The 20,817-nt window shown below is 47.5% G+C and overlaps 1 protein-coding gene across 3 annotated transcripts in view; it reads left to right on the forward strand.

The window, feature by feature from the left end:
- The window catches only part of LOC149341140 (uncharacterized), an 88,522-nt gene that overhangs the window by 57,577 nt on the left and 10,128 nt on the right, over positions 1–20,817 (forward strand). For 2 of the 3 annotated variants that reach the window (XM_089543022.1, XM_089543021.1), the window contains exons 2-9: positions 1,026–1,133; positions 4,797–4,944; positions 6,550–6,810; positions 8,350–8,511; positions 9,285–9,410; positions 11,585–11,709; positions 13,722–13,890; positions 15,729–15,881. In XM_089543022.1, coding sequence (XP_089399148.1) covers positions 1,026–1,133; positions 4,797–4,944; positions 6,550–6,810; positions 8,350–8,511; positions 9,285–9,410; positions 11,585–11,709; positions 13,722–13,890; positions 15,729–15,881 — 1,252 coding nt within the window. Of the gene's footprint in view, positions 1–1,025; positions 1,134–3,081; positions 3,255–4,796; positions 4,945–6,549; positions 6,811–8,349; positions 8,512–9,284; positions 9,411–11,584; positions 11,710–13,721; positions 13,891–15,728; positions 15,882–20,817 lie in introns of all 3 variants that reach the window. The other variant, XM_089543020.1, reaches the window with a different exon arrangement.

Below are 20,817 nucleotides of genomic sequence, written 5' to 3' on the forward strand. Positions count from 1 at the left end.
TGCCGGCGACTTGATAATGTTTGCTGCTATGAAGGAAGGGCGGAGTAGATGAAAAATTTTGGCGATACTAATGACAGAAGAAAAGAATAACTTGTTTTAACACTTTCGCTCTTGTTAATATCTGTTAGTTAATCATGTTGTTAGGGGAGAAAAGACCTTGGCATGCATCCCAGGCACTGCGTAAGAAATACAAAACGATTGAACATTGTATTGTTGCCATTGCCACCAAGCCCAATGTCAAGCTCCGGCGGGAGTTTCCGTGATCAGGAAGAGGCTTGAATGTCCCGGGTGCTGGTTATGTGCATTCAGAGACAAAACTTTGTTGGCCAAAAGTTTGGTGACATCCTTTAAAATTGGTTTTTGAGGGAAGGAAACGCCGCAGTATCTGTCTCACATATCTCGGTGGACACCTGAACCGCGCCGTAAGGGAAGAGAGGAAGGTGGGAGTGAAAGAAGAAAGAGAGAAAGCGGTGCCGTAGTGGAGGTCTCCGGAATAATTTCGACCCCCTGGGGATCTTTAACGTGCACTGACATCGCACAGCACACGGGCGCCTCTTGCGTTTCGTCTCCATCGAAACGCGGCCGCCCCGGTCGGGTTCGAACCCGGGTACTCCGGCTCGGTAGACGAACGCCTTACCACTGAGCCACCGCGACGGGACATCCCCTAATGTGGTGTATATTTGTAATAAAGAAGTATTACTGTGAGTAATTACTCCCTTATTACAACATTTTGCCCTTAGCTTAAACATTTTTCGTCGCGCCAGCTTACTAATGCGCATATCCGCGCTCGTGCTAAAGAAATGCCAGTATTGCAGTTCTCAGCGTTGTTTGTCTCGTGTATTCTTTAAAGAACCTGACGTTCATTCTTACATGCCCGACATCCTTATCCAATCGCTGCTTTACCGTCTCTTCGGTAATTTTAGCGACAAACTAAACCGAGAGTTGTAGTGCGTAACAAAAGTGCACCTCGTAAAAGTGTGCCTGCAGTTGGGCTTGACTGAGCAGAACCTCTCTATCCCCGACAGCTTCTCCGGACGGAGGGAAAAGCGCCCTCGGGCCCCGGCGACCTGTTCCGCCTGCAGCCGGCAACCAGGCGCTCCCTACTTGTCGGTGCTTCGGCGATGGCCTACCAGGTTCGACGCACGCGGCTGAAGCGGCCAATGGGTTCGGAGTACTGCTCATGGAGAACTAGTATATTTGTCAGGAGAAAATAGAAGCAGCGTGAGGGCGAAGACATAACAGCATTGGTAGAAACCTACGGATAGTTCGTTACAAACGATACGCATCTAATTTTGCAAATTATCTTTAGGAGGTGACGTAACAGATCTCAGGTCCTCTTAGAAGCCTTTCGAAGTATGCAAGTGAATTTCGTCTTGGAGCTTAGGGGGTTATAAAAGAAAAGAATTTGTTGGGGTACACAAGCAATTTATCGCGGCCCAAGCCAGACTTCCCGCGTTTCGATAACCTCGAGGGGAATAAGGTTTGAGGGGAGGTCTAACACTGCACACAACTTTTCACCGGGCGCCATGATTTAGGAACGTTTTGATGTGGCAGGGGTGCGCAATGGAGGAAGGTGGCAAACACGGCCACGTAGCTGCTGCAGATATACGTTGAACCCGGTGCGTTGTATACGAATACCGCTAAAGCCGGCGGAATGTTGTCCGGAGCCATGTAATGTTTCCTGTCAGCACGTCTTTTAGAAACGATCCATGAACACAAATACGTAAATATTGCCAGCAGCACACGTCTGGTTCGGCGCCGACAGTGAGGATACTCTTGATTTATGTTTCAAATTTTTTTTCGGGGTGTCTTTCGGACGCTAAGAAGAATGGGCGCCGATAATAAAGCTGAATTAAAAAAATTCGTGCCGCGTGCGTGCTCTATTAGCAGTGTTTCCGAACGAGCTGCGCGCGAACACAGACTCAAGGTGCGGCCTCGTGAAAATAACGAGGTGGTCGGTTCATAGGGTTTGTGACTTGCTGCACGAGGTTCTTGAAAAAAAAAAAAAAAAAAGCACTAGTGCCAGTTTGTAGCAGCTTTCTCAATCACAGTAGAAGTTTGCCTACCGCTGGAACTATCCTGACAACTAAACAGAAGCTGAGCTTGTTATAGTAATTAAGCACTAATCAATAGAGCACCACAATGTCGGAGAGCAGCTACAGATACAGCTAATTAAGCACTTATCAATAGAGCAGTAGAATGTGCGAGAACTGCTACAGGTACAGCTGGAAGGTAGATTTATATGTTGTGCAAATGGCATTCTTATGGTACTCAGTTTAAAAAAAAAAAATAACGACGCGCACTTTGTTGGGCAGACTTCTCTTTAACAGGGGGCATAATTCGTGGTTAAACTTAGGTTTCCCACTCGTGAACCCTGCCTTTGATATTAGAGTCGGCATCATTGGAGGCCCCCAATATACTAGCGGGGCAGCGAACACACACAAAAAGAAACGTTTCAAAATATATTCCGATGTCACTTTTCGTTTTATTGTACCTAATGATGAAATGCACAAAATTTGGCTCATCCAGCGCTTAGATGACAGTGTGCCTGCAGTATACAAGGCCCGGTCTTAAGTACTGGGGGGATGGAAAGAAACTGTAACAGAGATATCCGCTGTTCGCACTTCTTTTCATCACGCTTTTCCTTCGGTGGTAGCAAAAAGACGCTATAGAGTCGTCCGTGATGCATTCTAAGACTACTCTAATGTCTTTTTCTTACCACCCAGGTAAAAGCGCGAACAAAAGAAATTCGAAGAGCGGAGTGCGTAGGCGCCGCGTTGTTCGCGTTTCTTTCCGTCGCGACAGTACCTAAAGCTTCAGGGTTGAAATAAAAGGGGTAATTAATCACACAACAAAGAAAAACTCGGTAGGGCCTACGCCGTTGGCAAAATTACCGCCAAGGATAAAAACGCAGGACAAGACACAACCTTCAAGAGCAGCCATTCTCTCTCTTCTCCTGCGAAATATGTCTGATGTCAGACTTCTACTGTGCGCAACAATTGGCTGATCGGAAGAGGCATTCCGGTAGCAAAGAAATTGTGCGTGCCTCCCCGTAAACCCAAGTCTCCGCCGGGCCTTCAGGTGCTGCTGGTGTGTGGCCTGTACCGCGCCTGGTACGAGCCCGCCGACTGGTGCTCGGGAGTGTGGCTGCTGGTCGCGTGTTCGGCGGCCCTGGCAGCTTTCGAAGTCTTCCACACGCTCCTACACTACGCCTGGCTACGCAGACACGGCAAGCCCCTGCTCCCGCCTGCTGTGTGAGCACAGCGCCACAATTTCCAATTAAGCACTACCACCCAAGGGCAAAAATCAGGGATTTCATGAAAGCACATAATTATAGCGCCAATAGCAGCCTTTAGCATTATTTATGCGGTCTCGTTGTGGATTTAGCCCCACGGTTTGAACGTGGAAGATCACAGTTCGAAACATCTTGCTTGGTCGACTGTTTTCTTTGGCTCTTTTACGCTCAGAATAATTGCAGCCAAATTATTTAGGACGTTCCTTATTTATGACGTACCAAATTATTTATGACGGCAGAATAAACGAGTTTATTGACGACACATGTGGCTTCAATGAAGCCCCCTTAGACTCCGGACTCCCAGGTGGTTGCAGACAACTACACTCGCATCACCAGCCGTTTCTAGCTCACAGTGGTCTGAAGGAGCATGTGACACTAGCGCCGCTGTGTGTCGCACGATGATCATAGCCTTGGCTAGACCTTTCTGCGGCCGTGCGGTTTCGGTTTCGCCCGGTGAGTTCAGTAAATAAGGAGCTTAACGAAATCAATGAAAAAGTTTAAAATTCTATATTAGTACACCGTCCTGCTAGCTGGCACGTCTTAGATGTATTATGATGTTCTCCACTGATGGCAGTGCTAAGCCGAAGAAAGAGAACTTCTAACTAAACAGCGTACTTTTCAAAATTACAAACAGTCTTAGAGGAAACGCCCTGTATACGCTTCGCATTCAAGACTCCTGATCGTTTGCAGATTGTGGGTTGCCGAAGCACATAAGCTCTTGACCATCCGGTGGGGTTGACCTGTTGCGTTAGGAAGGGCTCCGCCCCTCGCACTGAACTATTCAAACTATATAAAGTAATGAAGTTTATTGCCTGTCTACAAAAAAGACGATAGTGCTCATTCGTGAGCAACACGGTGGTTTCAACTCATACATAGCTGACTCTTGTTGACGTTTTCTCAGCCACGAGGTATTTATCGGAATGTACGATCTCAGCTACTTTTCCAAAGACGACACGTTGTATCCAGTTTCTAATACGTTATAAATATACTGTTTATCACGATAAGCGAGCTTCTGTATAAGAGTAAACAAGAGCGACAGGTGTGTTGTCACAGGCGTTGAAGGGCTGCAAAAAAGTTCGATGGCGTGCTTTGATACTCGGAAGCATGACGGCACCGCAGGTACCGCTGCATTTGGCTGCTGACAAACCAGAGCGAAATGACTGCGCTGGTGTGTTTGTACTCGGGTGCCTAAAGAAAAGAAATAGTAACATAGTGCGTCTAGAAACAAAGTGCGACAAGAACTTCCACGTACGGAAAACAACACTACAGCTCGGGCTCGAGACGTTGCGATGCAGTAATGAGAACTTCCGCACCGTTTTCTGTTCGAGCTTTTGAAAAAAGCGCAAAGTGCCGAATTGAACCGTACGTAAGGCACCGTGTTTTTTTTTTTTTCTTTTTGTCGCCCAAAGTAGCCGTATTTCGCTTTAAGGTCTACGTGTCGTCTCTTGAGATACTTTTTTAGGCTGATATCCGCATTCGATGCCTCTGCCCTGTTGTCCAGGCTGAAGTCCGTCTCGTGCTGTATCGTAGCGGCGCTGCTCCTACTGGTCTTTTTGGACGCCCAGAGCAGCATTTTCAGACTCAACTCGCTCGGCGGCGTTCTCGTTACGCTGGTCATCGCCATCGCCTCGTCTAATAACTGGCACCTGGTACGTTCAGCGGAAGCTGTTGTTCTTTCTCGCTCCACATTTGCTGCAGTGCGCATGCTCAGGACGGCAGGGGTGGGTCTTCCCTGTCTCTGGCAACATTTTTATCTGCCGCGGTACGCGAGCTCATTGCGCCGTAGTGCGTGGCAAAGACAATGCTGTCAGCACATTTCTCGATGCGCTGAAACTGCGTACAAACAAAATTTACGCTCCAAAGATCACGCTCCTCTCTGCGGAATGTCATGAACTCTTCTACTCAAGAAAGCGATCATTTATTGGCATCAGGCCGCATATTGTAACGTTTAATTTCCAGTTAGTTTGATTCGACCTCGGAGCGAATCATGAAAGAAAGCAACAGGTAGTAGGAAGCAAACGACCAATGACAAGCGCACAGCCAGTCAGCCAGTCAGCGCACAGCCAGAAATTCAGCCGCGGCGGCTGAATTTCTTTGGAGGAGAAATTCTAGAGGCCCGTGTACTGTGCGATGTCAGTGCGCGTTAAAGAACCCCAGGTGGTCGAAATTTCCGGAGCCCTCCACTACGGCGTCTCTCATAGCCTTAGTCGCTGGCGTGGAGTTAGCGCCATGGTGTTAGATATTCTAACACCATGGTTACCGCTAACCGCCCTACTGCGTCGGCCAGTTCGTCGCACAGGCAGCGTACACTTTCTTTCTCTAGATGCAAGAAACGCCGGAAGAGCTCATCAGGCGTGTCAAACGCATCGTCGTGCTCCGTCATTCGTTGGCGCCGGCTTCGGTCCGCTAGAGTGGCAAGTGTTTATACTAGTAATTGGCATCGTGGGCGCGTTTCTTCCACGTACATCATAACGTCATCAACCCTGGTCATACGCCATCGGGAGCAGCAAGTGGTGGCGGAGGACCAACATGAAATGAAAACGAAGTGAAGCTTTACGAAATAAAGTGCTTGCTCTCTATTTTTGACACATTTCACGTTCTTCGGTCCCTGGGAGGGCGACCAGGAGTGTCGTCAGGCAACGACTGTACCTAGTGCTGGCTAACTGGGCGACGAAGAAACCAGGATATTCGGAGGATGGCAATATGGCGTATCGACACTATGGCGTATCGGCAATATGGCGTATCGATCAGTGGCGCTGTCACCATGCGCACTGGCACCCTTAGAGCGTGAGAGGTGCAAGTATTTTTTGTGTACCTTAGTCCTGTCCTTTTCGTAATGCATCGGTCTCCCAAACAGTGCTACTGTCATCTGCTGTCGGCTCTATTCCTCAGAAAGTGAATCCAAGAGTAAAGAACAATAACAAAGGCATGAACGAACGTCGAAAAACCGCCCAATTCCGGCACATATTTTGCCTGAAGTGGCAGAGGGTGAGGGGGGGGAGTGCAAATTTCCTGTTAGGGGCTCAGGCCACCCGGCTGGACTGCCTCACGTTGAGACTACCCTGGAGCCTCGTGCTGCACTAAGATATTCTGAAGACGTTATTCTAAGTCGAACATGTTGTCGGGCTGGTTATTCTTGTTCACTCCTATCCATTTTCGAGAGCCGCAAAAGCCCTAAAACTGAGCGCGTAACCTGTCCCAGTCTGTTGCTGAGAGGTGCTATGCGTTGACGAGGGTTGTGGGCCCCTCCGCAGATCGACTGGGTGCTGGTGGCCCGCAGCCTGGTGGCGCAGTACGCCATCGCGTTCCTCTTTCTGCGCTGGACGTCCGGCAAGGCGGTGCTCTCGTGCGTGGGCCGCCTCGTGACCCGCTTCTTCAGCTTCGCGGCCGACGGCTCGGAGCACCTCTTCGGCTACCTCACCACGGGGCGCAACATGGGGGCGCTGCTCAACTACTCTGACTTCGAGGAGCCCGTGGTGGAGTACGTCCGCCTGCAGCCCGTGTTCGCCTTCCAGGTGAGTGGGGCACTGGTCACCACTTGCAGCGGGCCGCGGCAAACCGATCTTTCCTTACTGGTTGGGTGCGCTTCGCGGCAATGTTGACGCGCCCCCTTATAAAAATGGTCTGTAGACAGCCTATAGACTTCTTATAGACTCTATTGCCTTCCTACAGATATTTATTTTTGTCTATTCATAGTCTACAGACTGTCTATAGACAGAAGTCTACTAAAAGTGTATGGCCTTAAATCTATAGATTGTCTATAGACTGCCCATACCACATGTATTGCCTACAGACTGCTCTCTAGGATTTGTCTATAGAGAGTCTACAGACTTTATAGACAGAAATCTATCGACAGTCTACAGACTGCGTAAAAATAGTTTATAAGAGACAGTTCCTGGAAACGTGTACAGATACCGTGCACGAATGCTCAAAAAGCGAGGGAAGGAAAAGAGGTTCGGTGCTTATCGCTGTACTGTATCATGGATAATATTCATGGCATCATTACACTAAAAAAAAGCATCATATATAAGTGCATCATGGCAATGGGACGGTACCGTAAGTAGTGTATTGCTTTCCGAAGGAGCACATTGGCTATGATGGGGAGCGTTGTGGACGGCTCTGGTTTAATATCGCCTATTTGACGTTATTTAACGTGCGATGGCGTCGCCCATAACACCGGCGCCCATTTTATCTACATCTAAATACGGCCCTGACGACAAGTGTTCTATCCTCCGACCTTGGGGTCTGCAGCGCAACGCCGAATCCAGTGAGCCACAACAGAGAAAATGGCAATCTTTAAAACTGTACAATAAATTACACTTAGTGTATGGCGCCATAATACGATCGAAACACGCAACCACCGAAGGACGCCCTATAATATTTCATCACTATGATATTCTACGAATTTATTCACCTTTCTAGCCGCTTTAAGGTTTTCGCGAAGTGCTCCAATAATATACGTCTCAAACTTGTAATGTTTAGACACGACGGGTTTGTCATCATTGACGTCCTTTCTGAACAATGAACTGAAAAGAATAAAGTTTACACTGAAATGCAGTTATACCTTTTCAGATGCAGCATAGCACCCTCATCAAATATGTGGAACAAATTTGTCGTCATCGCCAACGACTGTGGTTTTACGCTCCTTGGATATCACTGTATTCCATGAGCTGTGTTTGCCGAAAGCAACTCAGCTGTCATCCCTGCGATAAAGCAGGCCTACGGCTGAACGGGGGCTGTTGTCGCCACCGCTCGAGAAATGGGGAGATAACTTGCTTGACCCGAACCTGTCCCATCGCTATCCTCGCCTGACTGATCGCATCTCTCAATAGACTCAAAAGAGGTAAAGGCAGCAGGGTTACGTTTGGCAAGTTTTGTACCGATATATTGAAGTGCGGTCCAGAGGCGGGTAAAATACCTCAGCTTTGACACTGCCGCCCCCGTTTTACGTGCCAGTATTTGTAATGGTAAACCGGTATAGTATCTAACGTATCTTACTTGCCCGGAGGAGTTTTGGAGTGCAGCATTTCACCAGCCACTGTCTGTGGCCGCAGGTGTTCCCGGTGATCCTCCTGGTCGGGTCCATGGTGAATCTGCTTTACTACACGCGACTGATGCAAGCAGTTGTCTTCCGGGTGGGCGGAATCATCAGCCTCTTTGTGGGCTCGACCATCTGCGAATCCGCCTGCGCCGGGGCCAACGTGTTCATCGGCATGGTCAGTGCGCGACATTCGAACGCGGTTGGACGGAGTCCAGTTGGCGCCCATGGGCGTACACGAATAGCCATTAAGCAGAATGCATAACAGATTCATGTGGTTTATATGATGACGCTGCATGACTTAATCGGTTGTTCAGATTTTGGACGCAGCTGCTGTGTTTTTCACTAAACATGGCCCGACTTGAATCACCATGTCTGAAGAGATCAGAAACAGTAAGGGATTCCTCCGTAGCTGTAGGGGGGTTCTGCAGCCTTAAAAGAAGTTTTCAGAAAGCTGCGAGAAAAAGAGTTAAGTCCGGGCAAGTGCAATTCTGGGCACAAGTGTGTTGCGGTTACGACGAGAAAATAATAGGCGTTTTCTTTGTTTTTCAGCAGTTCCGAAGTATTTTTTTCTCCAGCGAATAACGCCACTGAATTACGTGACTGGTCTAATAGATGGATGGTGAGCGTTTTGTAGACTGAGAAAAACAACGCGTTCATTGGCTCAGGCGCGCTGCAAACGAGCTGGTTATTGGTGCCCTTCAGCAACATAGCGAACTGGGCGGGTTGGCCCTTATTAACAGAATAACAACTAAAAAAAAATGAGAATAGATAAATGAAGCAATATCCGTGCGCTGATTTGGTCCAATCGATGCCCCAGGTAAGAACGACAGCATCAAGCCACGACTGCCTACGTAGCTTGCAGTGACACGAGTTGTACCTACAGGTTTGAAACGTAGCTGCAGTATGTCGTCGGCGTTGGCGTGGCGACGCTAATTCTTTCGCGCGCAGACGCAGTCATCGCAGCTGTTGAGCCCGTACCTCCCGGTGATGACTAAAGCGGAGCTCCACAGTGTCCTCACCAGCGGGTTCTCCACCATCAACGGAAACCTGCTGGCCACATTGGTCGGCTTCGGGGTGAGCAATCCCTCAGTTTAAAGACCATCGGCTGTTAGGGCTCCGGCTGCAGACATAAAAGCAGACGGTACAACCAGCCGAGTTTTGTACGAAGGACGCAGTACATTTACCGTCAGCTTCGTCCTGCGCGTTCAGTTTAGCCGCTTTAATGGATATTGATGCCGCACAATTCCTCGCTTCAAGAACTCCGAAAAAGTTGGAACTAATATGGGTGCCGGCACACTCGGGGAACAGGGGAAACGAGTTGGCTCACAGTATCGCTCGAGGTTATGTCAGCCGAGCAGTGAGCCGGGTTGAGTCCCCAAATTTCACGAGAGATGCATTCATATCATTTCACGAATACACCAATCAGTTTAAACTGGAAAGGAGGATCTATCCGCCACCAGACAAAAAGCTCGACAAAAGCCAGGAGGTAACGTGGCGTCGGCTCCAGACGCGAGCCTTCTTTAGCCCGTCGAGACTAGCACACATGTATCCAACACAATACAACGCTACTTGCAAACAATGCGGCGAGATAGCCGGATACGACCACATTTTATGGAGCTGCAAAAAGGCGCCGCCACCGGCGGACCTACTACCAGTCCCTTCTCTAGAGCGGTGGGAGGCTATACTGGCCAGCTCGGACCCGTTGACGCAAGTCCGGGCCACTGAGTGGGCTCACAAGGTCGCCAAGAGCCATGGGCTCGAAGCCACCTAGTATAATGCCCACTGGGGCTCAGTGCTGACAATAAACGTTTTCCAATCAAAAATGCTCCTGTAACAAAAGTAGCTTTTACTGCGGTAAAGAGGAAAGCCGTTTTCATGCTGGCAAATGCAGTATTGAGTGGGAATGGGAACTCTGACGCGCGCAGCCTTGTCCCCCCAAGCCTCAAGTAGTGAGGCTGACAATTAGCCAACAGTTATAACCAAGGCAGCTGCAAAACTTTGCAGTAATCTTATTTTTTGATTCGCTCGAACGAGCTTCTTCACTTTCCTTTCGCGCGCGCCTACGTTCGAACAATGTTTGCCAAATCTTACGTAAAGATTTACTATGGAATTTGTAAGTTTCCGAATTTTCCAAAATTTCTGAAATAATTTTGGAGGACCAGACCCGCCAATTTTGAGACCACAGAGCTTTTCGCGATATTCTGCAAGGAACATGCAGTGTTAGGGGCAACAATAGCGCACTGGAGTACATACTATACAGTACAACTAATGCACGAATAGTTCACATGATTCGAGCTGGTAACTTTGTCTCACGTTTCTATACCATCATAAAATGTGTCCTTATGAGTGTTAGCAATGAAGTGCGAATAAGTAAAATCTTGCGATATAATTTTGCGGCTGTGTGGCAGGAAAAACCATTTGTGAAAATAAAGTTTTCCCTTCCTTGCGGCTGTGTGTGCACTCTATGGACAGCAGAAACGTTGAGATTTAACTGTGAAGTAAACGTGCGCCATGGCCGAGAGAACAGTGGCAGGAATAAGTCTGCGCCTGGATCAGGTTCCTAATGTCGACCTGTAACTGTGTAGAACATTTTTGACCGCTATACTAACTTCTCACTAATGTTCACCGCTTCATTATAGTTCGTTGTTGCATTCTGAATCTTGAGTTCAAGGTAACACGTTGTTTGCCGAGTTGGTCTTTCATCGTTAAGGAAAAAACTGCGTGAAAAAGACATAGACGAAACATTGGAGGAGCACGCACAGAATTTTTTGCAAACTGCGCTTGTCGCACTCACTGTCTCGTCCATGCCCTTTTTCCGCAGATGTTTTTTTAAAGATAAATGTTGAGTATTAAGAATGACAGCACACATGATATATACTTATAGGTGTTATCTTTGTGTGTCATGTCTCTATTTGGCTGGGAACGTTACGTAAACATTTTAACACAAGAAACGCGCCAAGTGGTAACGTTTAAGACCGAGTAAGTTAAGTGCGTATAATGTTACTTCAACATTAGCAGGAAATACATAATGCTATTAAAAATCTTTCACGCTAATTGGAAATGTGACAGCTTGAGGTTGCATACTACTTGCGCAGTCTCAATCATTGAAAAAGACCATTTACTCCGATTATTTGCTGCGAAAGTTGGAACGAAACTATTAAACTTTTGCATGTAATGCCAGTTTGCAGCCCCTGGTCGCCATCTGTATTTGTCTGCTTTTTCTTTTTCCCAACCGCTGTGGTGCGTAGCTCAGCGCCGACTACCTGCTCACCGCCTGCCTGATGAGCGTGCCTTCGTCCCTGCTCTGCTCCAAGTTGTTCTACCCAGAGTCTCAGGAGCCCCTCCCGTACATCAGCCTCGACATGCTCGCCTGGTACTGTTCCCCTTATTGGCATGTGCCCGGCCTTTCCTTCCAGTCGGCCTTTGTTTTTCTCCCTTGACGGATGCATTTTCCCTCTCCTGTTATTGAACAACGTCCGCAATGTGGGCAGGACTCTGAATCTGTTAGTACCGCAGTAATGCCCGCACCGTGTCAGCAAAAGAGAACAAAAATGAACTGACGCTCAGATGGGCTGATGCGATGAATTAAGTAAGCAGAATGCGCTTTTAGGCTGATGCTTTCCATTTGATGTTTTTTTTTTCCTGTTGTCGCAAGCCACTGCCTGAAACTTGCGCCAATTGATTTCGCTTTAGTTTGACCTGCTTCTACGGCTCGCTAACGATTTTGATGCTTCAAATTTACTGCATTTACATTTTTCTTTACTTTAGCTGGCGTTATGACTCGTTAATGATATTTTAATGTTTTTACATTGGTTGTGTTATACACATTTCTACTTGGTGCATAGCGTTCGATCAACCGACGACTCGCGCTCGGTTTTTGCGCCGCTTTCCCTGTCTCCGCACTCGCTGCTCGCTTGGGGGCGTCCCTGTATCCATTTCTCCACCTCCGTCGATGCAGATTTTCTCTCTCACTTCTCTTCAAAGGGTAGCTTTCAGCTCGGCACAATGCATGTGCCAGAGCTTCACTCGGTGGTCACGCACAGACACACGCCGGCACTTTCATCAAATCGCACTGATGCTGCTTAAGTAGTGCCATTTCAAAGCAGTAGACGACACCAAATACGATTACCGAAATGTTGTTAACTGGATTAGAATAGAACCGTGTAGCTATGACGCTTCATGGATCCCTGATAGCCAAATTAGACCAAGAAGCTCAACACAAAGCGTTATTAAAGAGCTCGGGAACCGTTCCACTCACTGATTCAAACAAATAGTGGGATATATTACATCCTCTTCATTAGGCATTTGACGCGAATTCCCCGCTGTTTAACTCAGTGACATTCTTACTGGGGGTCAAGGCACACTATAGAAGTGCAATTTTCGTGCGTCTTGTGCTGCATCGGTAGTCGATAGCGCGCTACGATGTAAATTCAGGGAATTGAGCAGCGTGGAGGAGGAATATTAAGCGAGCTTTCTTGCAGTGTGTGGTCTTTTTTCTTCCAGTGAGTAAAGGTAAGGTCACTTGCGCGCCACTGCTTGACGCCACCGCTTTCAGTATTCGCGGGCCGCAGGAAAGCGCAACGTGCAGGTGAGCGCTCCTGTCAAAGGATAGCTCGACAACAAAGGAGCAGAGTGCTTAAGGAACAGTTTTTCACGCTCCTTGGGGCTTGCACAATCGTACGATCTCACTCTAGTGTCGATGGAGAAGACCACGCGTGAGGCGGTCGTTTCGCTCTTCGAAAGCGGCTGTATGGACGCCACTATAATCAACCTTTTTCACTTGGCCGCTCTGCTCACGCGTACCTCTACTGCTCCAGCTCCACTGGTTGAAAACAAACCGCCAGTCCTGCTGCGCACGCGCAGTTCATGTTAGCGACCGGCGCAAGCGATAGATATGGGAAGCTGCCAAACATACACTTGACACTTCGCAGGCCTGCGTAGTATACGCGCTTCTGTCACATGCGTTTGTCTTCAACTAGTTTTGGCCGACTCCCCAGAGGGCGCTACATCTTGCGAAAAAGGCGGACTGCGCTTGCTGTCCAGAGCGACACGCGCTCTCGTGCTCCCCTTCACAGATATTTTGACGGCACTCTTCCTCTACGAAAACTGGCTAATTACATTGGAAGTTTCGTTCCAGCTGCACAGCTGGAATGATCCCGCTGCACAGAGTACACCGACGTATCTCTCCCACCTCTTTGTGCGCGTCTCGTGCGGAGCCGAGAAATTGAGATGCGGTCTTCCACCGTATAGAAACAAAGGACCCAGCGCGCCGGCAAAGAAGAGGAACTATGTAGGAGCAGTTCAGGAGGTAGAACCAAACGATGACATAGCAAAGAATGTCTGGGCTCCTGGTAAACTTTTCTTCTCCTACGCCGGTGTCCGCAGCACTGAGTCGTCCATGCTGGAGGCGTGCGTGGTGGGCTGCCGCCAAGCCATACGCGTGCTGGGCAACATCGTGGCCCTGTCCATATCCTTCCTGGGTTGCATCAAGACCTTCGAGAGCGTACTTGCCTCGTTGAGCGACAGCGTTGGCTTGAACGACGTCACGCTCGAGGTAAGCGCCCCACCTGCGGTTGTGAAGTGGACAGTGCTGTAGTATATAAAAACTAAATTCGGTGGCAACTTTTCTTGGCAATGGAGCAAAAGCTGCAGAGCTCTAACGCGCCATGTCTTCCTACGCAGCGGACTGCAGTCCTCTTCTAATGAATTGTTTTCTATTTGAACATGCTATATTGGTAACAGAGTTGAATCTTGGTATAACGAAGTTGAAGGGGCTCGGCGATTACTTCGTTATAGTCGTAGCTTCGTTATAGCCCGTGTTAACCGAGCTTCCAGGAGGAATCGTCATTCCTTCGTTATATCAATCATTTCGTTATAACGAGGTTCGACTGTACTTGTTATTTAGGTAATATTTCTAATATGACTGAAGACGTTCGTTAGAGACTCACGCCAAAAACAGTGATTTATTACAACAGATTTTCGAAGCACGTTCTGTTGCAACGAAGCTTCTACTGACGGCGCCCGCTAGAGCAGCGACGGAGCGAAGTAACCGCGCGAGGCGGTCAGGCGCAGCGCCCTGCGACCAACGTATTTGGCGGAGTAATACAGTTAAAGGCGTCCCCCATCCCTGCAGCTCTCTTCATTGACAAGAAAAGTCGTCGCGTAGTAGAGCGTCCCTTTCTGCCTCTGTGAGCTAATGTGTCTTCCTTGCGAGTTTGCTACCCTCCGCACGTCTCTCAAACGGGCACACATACTGATGGCAGGATTGGTGCATGTCGAACCACGTTCCTGCGTGAAAATTCTATCTTTGTTGGATTTCTAGTCGTCGATGCTTGTCTTTCTCTACCCCGATCTGGAGCGTCATAGTGCTAAAAACGCGGTATCGCTTAAATGTACGTACTGCTGTGTAGCGAGAAAAGAAGAAAAAAAAGACGGGAGTGCCCATTTTTTCGGTCACGGTTTTGCTGCAACCACACGAGCCACATGGATTTCAAGCTTGAGCACGCAGGTCAAAACAATGCACGGTTTAAGCGTCCTTGCAGCATAGATTCTGTGGAAGGCTTGACCTGCAGCTTTTGATCTATTTCGCTCTCCTCGCTTTCGAAACGTTCTTCAAACAGTCTATAGACTGTCCATAGACTTTTGTCTATAAAGTTTCTTGACTTTCTATACACAAATTTTATAGACTAGTATATAGGCAACGCAAACCTTTTAGACAGTATATAGACAATATATAGATTTATGTTCACACACTTTTAGTACAGTTTTTTCTACAGACACTCCATAGACAACAAATATACAAAACGAAATGCTTATAGGAAGGAAACGGTCTATAAAAAGTCTATACAGATTATAAACCATTTCTATAATTGTTTCGACAGCTGAGTGCGCTTATGTGGCACGATTTTAGCTAGCAAGTGGAAACAAGCCCGTCAGGCGTAGCATAGAAGCGTTGGCAATGGATCGCCGATTTGGAACAATATCCCGCACAGCAAATTACGCGTGGTGTCCTGCCTGCATCTTTGCTCCTATTTCTTGCGCTATCTAGTGTGCAGCCAGAAAGCACCTCAAAAGGTCTTCAGCCTTATGAACGCTGTAACCTGGCCGCCAGCAGTGGAGTTTTAAATGTCCGATGTGCGCAACGATTTCAGCAGTGAATAAGAGTAGCGTTAGGTTTACTGGGCTTGCTGAGATACAAGTGCGGACCTGAAAAATCCAAGGAAACACTCAGAAAGGTGCAACGCTTTACTCAGGTTCCTCAATATCTGAACTTTTCCTGATATATTAGTGCCCTGTAAAGCGCATCTGGCAGTGAATATGTATATCCTGCTTGCTTGTATTGGCCACACCTGACTGCACAGGCTTGACTTCTGCGCCGCCCTTTCTGGACAGATGGCGTTCGGGTACCTGATGACGCCGTTGTCGCTGGCCATGGGCGTTTCTTCGACAGACAGTCTCACCTTCGGAAGGCTGGTCGGCGTCAAGGTCGTCTCGAACGAGTTTGTCGCCTACGTCATGCTGCTGAAAAACCTTAAGAACCTGCAGGTGAATACCTGATTAGGATTATCGTGAACAACCGATGTGACGCGCAGCTCAGGAATTTCTTCCTTTGTAATTACGCTCACCGGGTTACCTTGCGGCGTGAGGCGGTGTTTATATTACCTCCTCACCGCCATATTCCTTCAAGATCTTGAAAACATGTCGCATGGAGAAATTTCCACCGCTTTAATAATTCAATAATTCAATCAATCAATCAATCAATCAATCAATCAATCAATCAATCAATCAATCAATCAATCAATCAATCGGTCAATCAGGCAGTCAATCTACCGACCTTTTGATGAATCAGTCAATTATTGCCGCTATTAACACAAACATTTGCGACGCATTATGGGCGTGTTAGTATTCTAAAATTTCGAATATCGAATCGTATTGTCTCGTATTCGATTCGATGAAAGAATCAAATAGCGAATGTAGTCTAGTGAATACTAGAAATGAATCAAATTCGTTCTCATGTTTTCCAATAGCTTTCGAATAACTGGCTGGAAATTCAATTAGGGCGCGCCGTATATTTTTCTACGATCGTTTCAAAAGCAGGGCCCGCTATACGATGCCGCGCAACTTACTGCCGCGATCTGTCTGTGCAGAAAGGAGGATTCAACACCGCGACTTGGTCCATTCATGTGGTGGTTTTCATAATGCCCATACATAGGGCCTTGAAGATAGCGCGGCGTGGCAAGGTTCAGAAAACACTGCCAGAATGTCGCACCACGGAGGTTGTGGCTCAAATTCTCATCCCCCTCATGAGCGGGGATTTAATGCTGGTTTGTGCACTGTCGTGATCAGTAGCAAAAGGTAACTTTCCTATGGGCACTAGAGAAAGGCCACAGAGTTAATCGACACCTTTAGCATACCGTGTACAGTGCTGCCGTTACCGAAGTACCGGGATCCCGCCCATCGCCGGTGAGCACGCGCTAATTGGTCATGATTAGAGATGTGAAGGCCTGAAAAAAATACTGCAATTTAAAAAAAAAAAAACGTTTTTTTTTTCGTTTTTTTCAGACGAGGGAAAATGGAAAGAAACATCGAAAATTTCAATTTTCAATTTCAAAATGCAATTTGAAGGTTTTATGGTTACTTGCTTTCAGTTTAGGTTTTTGTTTTTGCTTTGAAAACCATTACAGCATGCATCGCTAAAAGATTGAAGAGCAGTCGTCATCGCCGGTGCCAGGTAGTGCTTTTAAAGCGTTCGTGCTGCGAGTACGCGGGTTGAAGGCCAGGTCATATATAAGCTCCAGGCTTGACTTAAAAACACAAAATGGCTGAAAATTCTACAGCGCTACACACACGGCATAAATAACACAGGCTGCTGTGCACGTAAGCGGATTTAGCCAAATACAAGCCTAGCTTCTTGATTTCCATCGTAGCAGAGTTACAGGACATCCGCATGAATTTGGTCCAGGACAGGGGTCTTCAGCGAAGCACGTGGCCCCATTTACCTGGTGGCAAGACCTTTGCACCAACCAGCCGCTAACTTGTCTGGCTTGCCGGCTGCTGCAGATACCTCCATCATCCGCCAGCTACGAACTAAACTAGTCCCGTTTCGGAAACGTCCATACAAGGATTCGCAACAGGCTTTCAGGGGAACGCGTTCGAAAGCTTGTGTATGTGCAGTCGAACTAAGCTGTGGACACAGCTTCAAACCATGCTGCTGCGCGTAGTGCAGCATCCAGCGACAGTGACTCTCCGATGTGGAGTGACTTAAGATCAGTTTTCATGTTCCCTTTCTCGGTGCAATAGAACAAGAAGTTCGTTCCACAAATATGACATTTATATTTCCATATTCGCCTGAAGTGCAAATCATTATTAATCTTCTCGGTGCAACAGAAAAAGAAGTTTGTTTCGCAATATGACATCTATACCTACATATTCGACTGAACTTCGGAGCATTATTATTGATCGTCGTGCTGTTGCAAATAAATCTGTTTTTGTCATGTTTTGCAATATTTCCAATTTTTCATGAAAAAAACCCTGAAAAAGAACGGTTTTTTTCATGCCATTCAAAATTTCATGAAAATTTACATCTCTAGTCATGATGCGGCAGGCGTGCGTCCAGCTGCCGGGCACCTGGCTACCTGGCGCTCTCGAGGCGATTTGTGCATGCGCATTGGGGATGGGCGGGCTCCAGGTACTCCTGTAAGGCTAACGGTAACATGGTACACGCTATGCTAAAGGTGTCTAATATGCAGACATCGTGTTGCTTCTCCTCTTGTCGGCACCGGTGTTGCGTCTTTCGACAGCTAGAGCTGTAATTCCGTGACTTCTAGCGTCGCCGCTAGTTCATCTCTCTAGGTGAACATTCGTTTTTTACGATTATTCGCACAAGTAGCGAATAATCGCTCAAAAATTCGATTCGTAATATATTCTGCTTTTAACTACACTGTTCGTGTTATATTCGGTGAGAAAGCCTCCCTATTCGTATTAGATTCCGTTTCAAAAAGAACTCTTCGCGCACCTCTACAAAATTGTGCTTGGACCAGAAGCAACAGGCTAGTTATGAGCCCAAAGCCAAAAAGTGCGCAGATAAAATTAATCTTAGCGGAAGGAACAATTACGGGCCTGTATATTAACAAAAATTATTGCGATCAATAAAAATCACAGAAACTCTATTCACAGATGCAGATAGCGCAATACAATTCAAAAAGAGCGGAAAGGTATATGAAGTTCAGAGCGACTACGCAAGATACGCAAGGAAAATAAAATGGGCCAGCATCACACAGACCTTAAGCCTTCTTTCATCACTTGTACATGCCACTGACCTGTGCTTATCGTGACTGTTACAGGAGTGAGTAAACAACGGCCACAAACTACGGTACACGCGAACTCCTTTAAGCGTACATCCTTGTCTTTCGTGATATCGTGAAACGTCCAGCTAAAATAAAAAATTCAGGGGCACTTTTACTGTCTCAAGTGCGTAGAGGCGAAAGCGTTTTCCGCACCACTTTGCTTATGTGACACTTGTGACGTCACCACTGTATGACGTCACACATAGCTGATGACGAAGCAATGAAAAATTACTAATTAGTGGTTAATTACTGATTAATGACTAAATACTAATTAACTGCTAATTAATGACGCTTAAGCTTTTCCTTTAGGAGCGGGAAGCGACAGCGTGTTGTAGCGCTGCCAGGCAGTCCACGGAACGGAACGCCACCACCTGTTCGGCGCGATGCCTTGCCCTTTGAACGCAACGCTTTTTGAGGAAAGGCAATGGCGCAGTAATTCACTGTCATCTCGGTGGACACCCGAACCGCACCGTACAGGAAGGGAGGAAGTGGGAGTGAAAGAAGAAAGAGAAAGAGGGGCCGTAATGAAGAAACTGAAAATTGTGTTTGAGGAAAGGAAATTAAGCCGTAACTGTCTCGCATATCTCGGTGGACACCCGTCAAAACGCGGACACATCTGCCGACCCGGCTGCCGACACGGCTGCTAGCGACATTATGAGGCATTAAAGGCTTTGGCCTTAATATTCATTTCAGTCGCGCGCGCTCCTTTAAATTGTACTCTGTGCCATTGTGCATCTCACTGTTAGACATAGCACTTTATCGCATAAACCAAATGACGTGACATTTCCCGTAATGAGATGCTCTTCAGGCGCACGAAAAGAAAGGACATATGCAATAGGCCTTCAGTCATTTCCGCGTCGCATAGCCCACACTACTGCTGTAGCGAATAGAAATCCAAGAACCACCCTGGAAGTTGTGGTTCTCCGCATATAACTGTTTGTTGCCTGCATATATTACCTAGCGAAACATCCTTTGCTCTACACGCGCGGTGCTGCTGTTCCTCGACTGTGTTTTTGTTGTTGGCCTTTCCTGAAATGGCACATCATCACTGGGGGAACTGGCCAAGGTGTGGCGAAGAGTGCCAAGTAATTGATTGTAAATATTTATTGGTAAAGGGAGGCTGTAAACATCGCAGGAGGCAAAGAGAATTAATGCAGACATGCATTCTTTGCCTCTACCTAGCACTTTAGGAGCTGGCCTGGCGATATTGCATTCCCCCGTCGTTTGAGGTGTGCTCGCCCTTTGTCCGCTAGAGGAATAGATGGATGAATGAACTTTTCGGTTTAAATGAAAAAAAAAAAAACATACGACAAACTTAGTTTTCCAAATAAGGTTTTAACTGTAAAAGGTCAGTATTCATGGCATGCATGCATAGCTAGCTGGCTGTTGAGTACGAGTTGCACTCTCTCAAAGTTGAAAATTACCAAAGTAAATCCGGTTTTGAAATCTGCACCGAAAAAATATCTGCCGAGTTTTCATAAAGTAAAAACCGAAAACTCTAACCCCAACCTATATACACAAAATGTCTAGCCGCCCCACTGAAATTGCAAGGTCATCCTGCGCCGTAACATCGCCTTGTACGTCATAAAAACTCCGAAGACCAACCCCACCCCTCACCGCTAACTCTTAACACCCGAACGTGTTTACTTATAGCCTCCTGTGGCTTACTGCACCCGGCTACTCGAACAGCCGCCAACATTTTGCTCTTAGCCGTGATCGGCGCTGACATCAAAATATGCCAACCATCGCGCTTAGTTCCGGCGCTTGCCGCTGCGAGGCGCTGCCATCTGTTACAAGACGCTCTTGTAGATGGCGCCAGCTGTACCGGCAACGCACCCTCCGCTTCCTCCGCTGTCGGAGAAGCAGCCAGCCACCCCCGCAGGCGATGCGCCCAGCCGCCGAGCGCACGGGCCCGACGGCCGCCGTCCTCCTCACCCTCTTATATACAAGTGGCAGACGACTCGGATTCCACGGCGCCCCCACTTGAACAGCTACGCAGCAGACCCAGCCATGTATTCCTCCTAATCAGACCTATGTAGCCCAGACTGTAATAAACGTTCAATAATCACCATCTAAAAGAAGTCCTCAGTTACTAGAGTCATCCTAAATTAGACAGGCACGAAACATGGAGTCAG

Source organism: Amblyomma mixtum, chromosome 5 (assembly GCF_055824585.1).
Source record: "Amblyomma mixtum isolate Tamu chromosome 5, ASM5582458v1, whole genome shotgun sequence".
NCBI classification, from domain to species: domain Eukaryota; kingdom Metazoa; phylum Arthropoda; class Arachnida; order Ixodida; family Ixodidae; genus Amblyomma; species Amblyomma mixtum.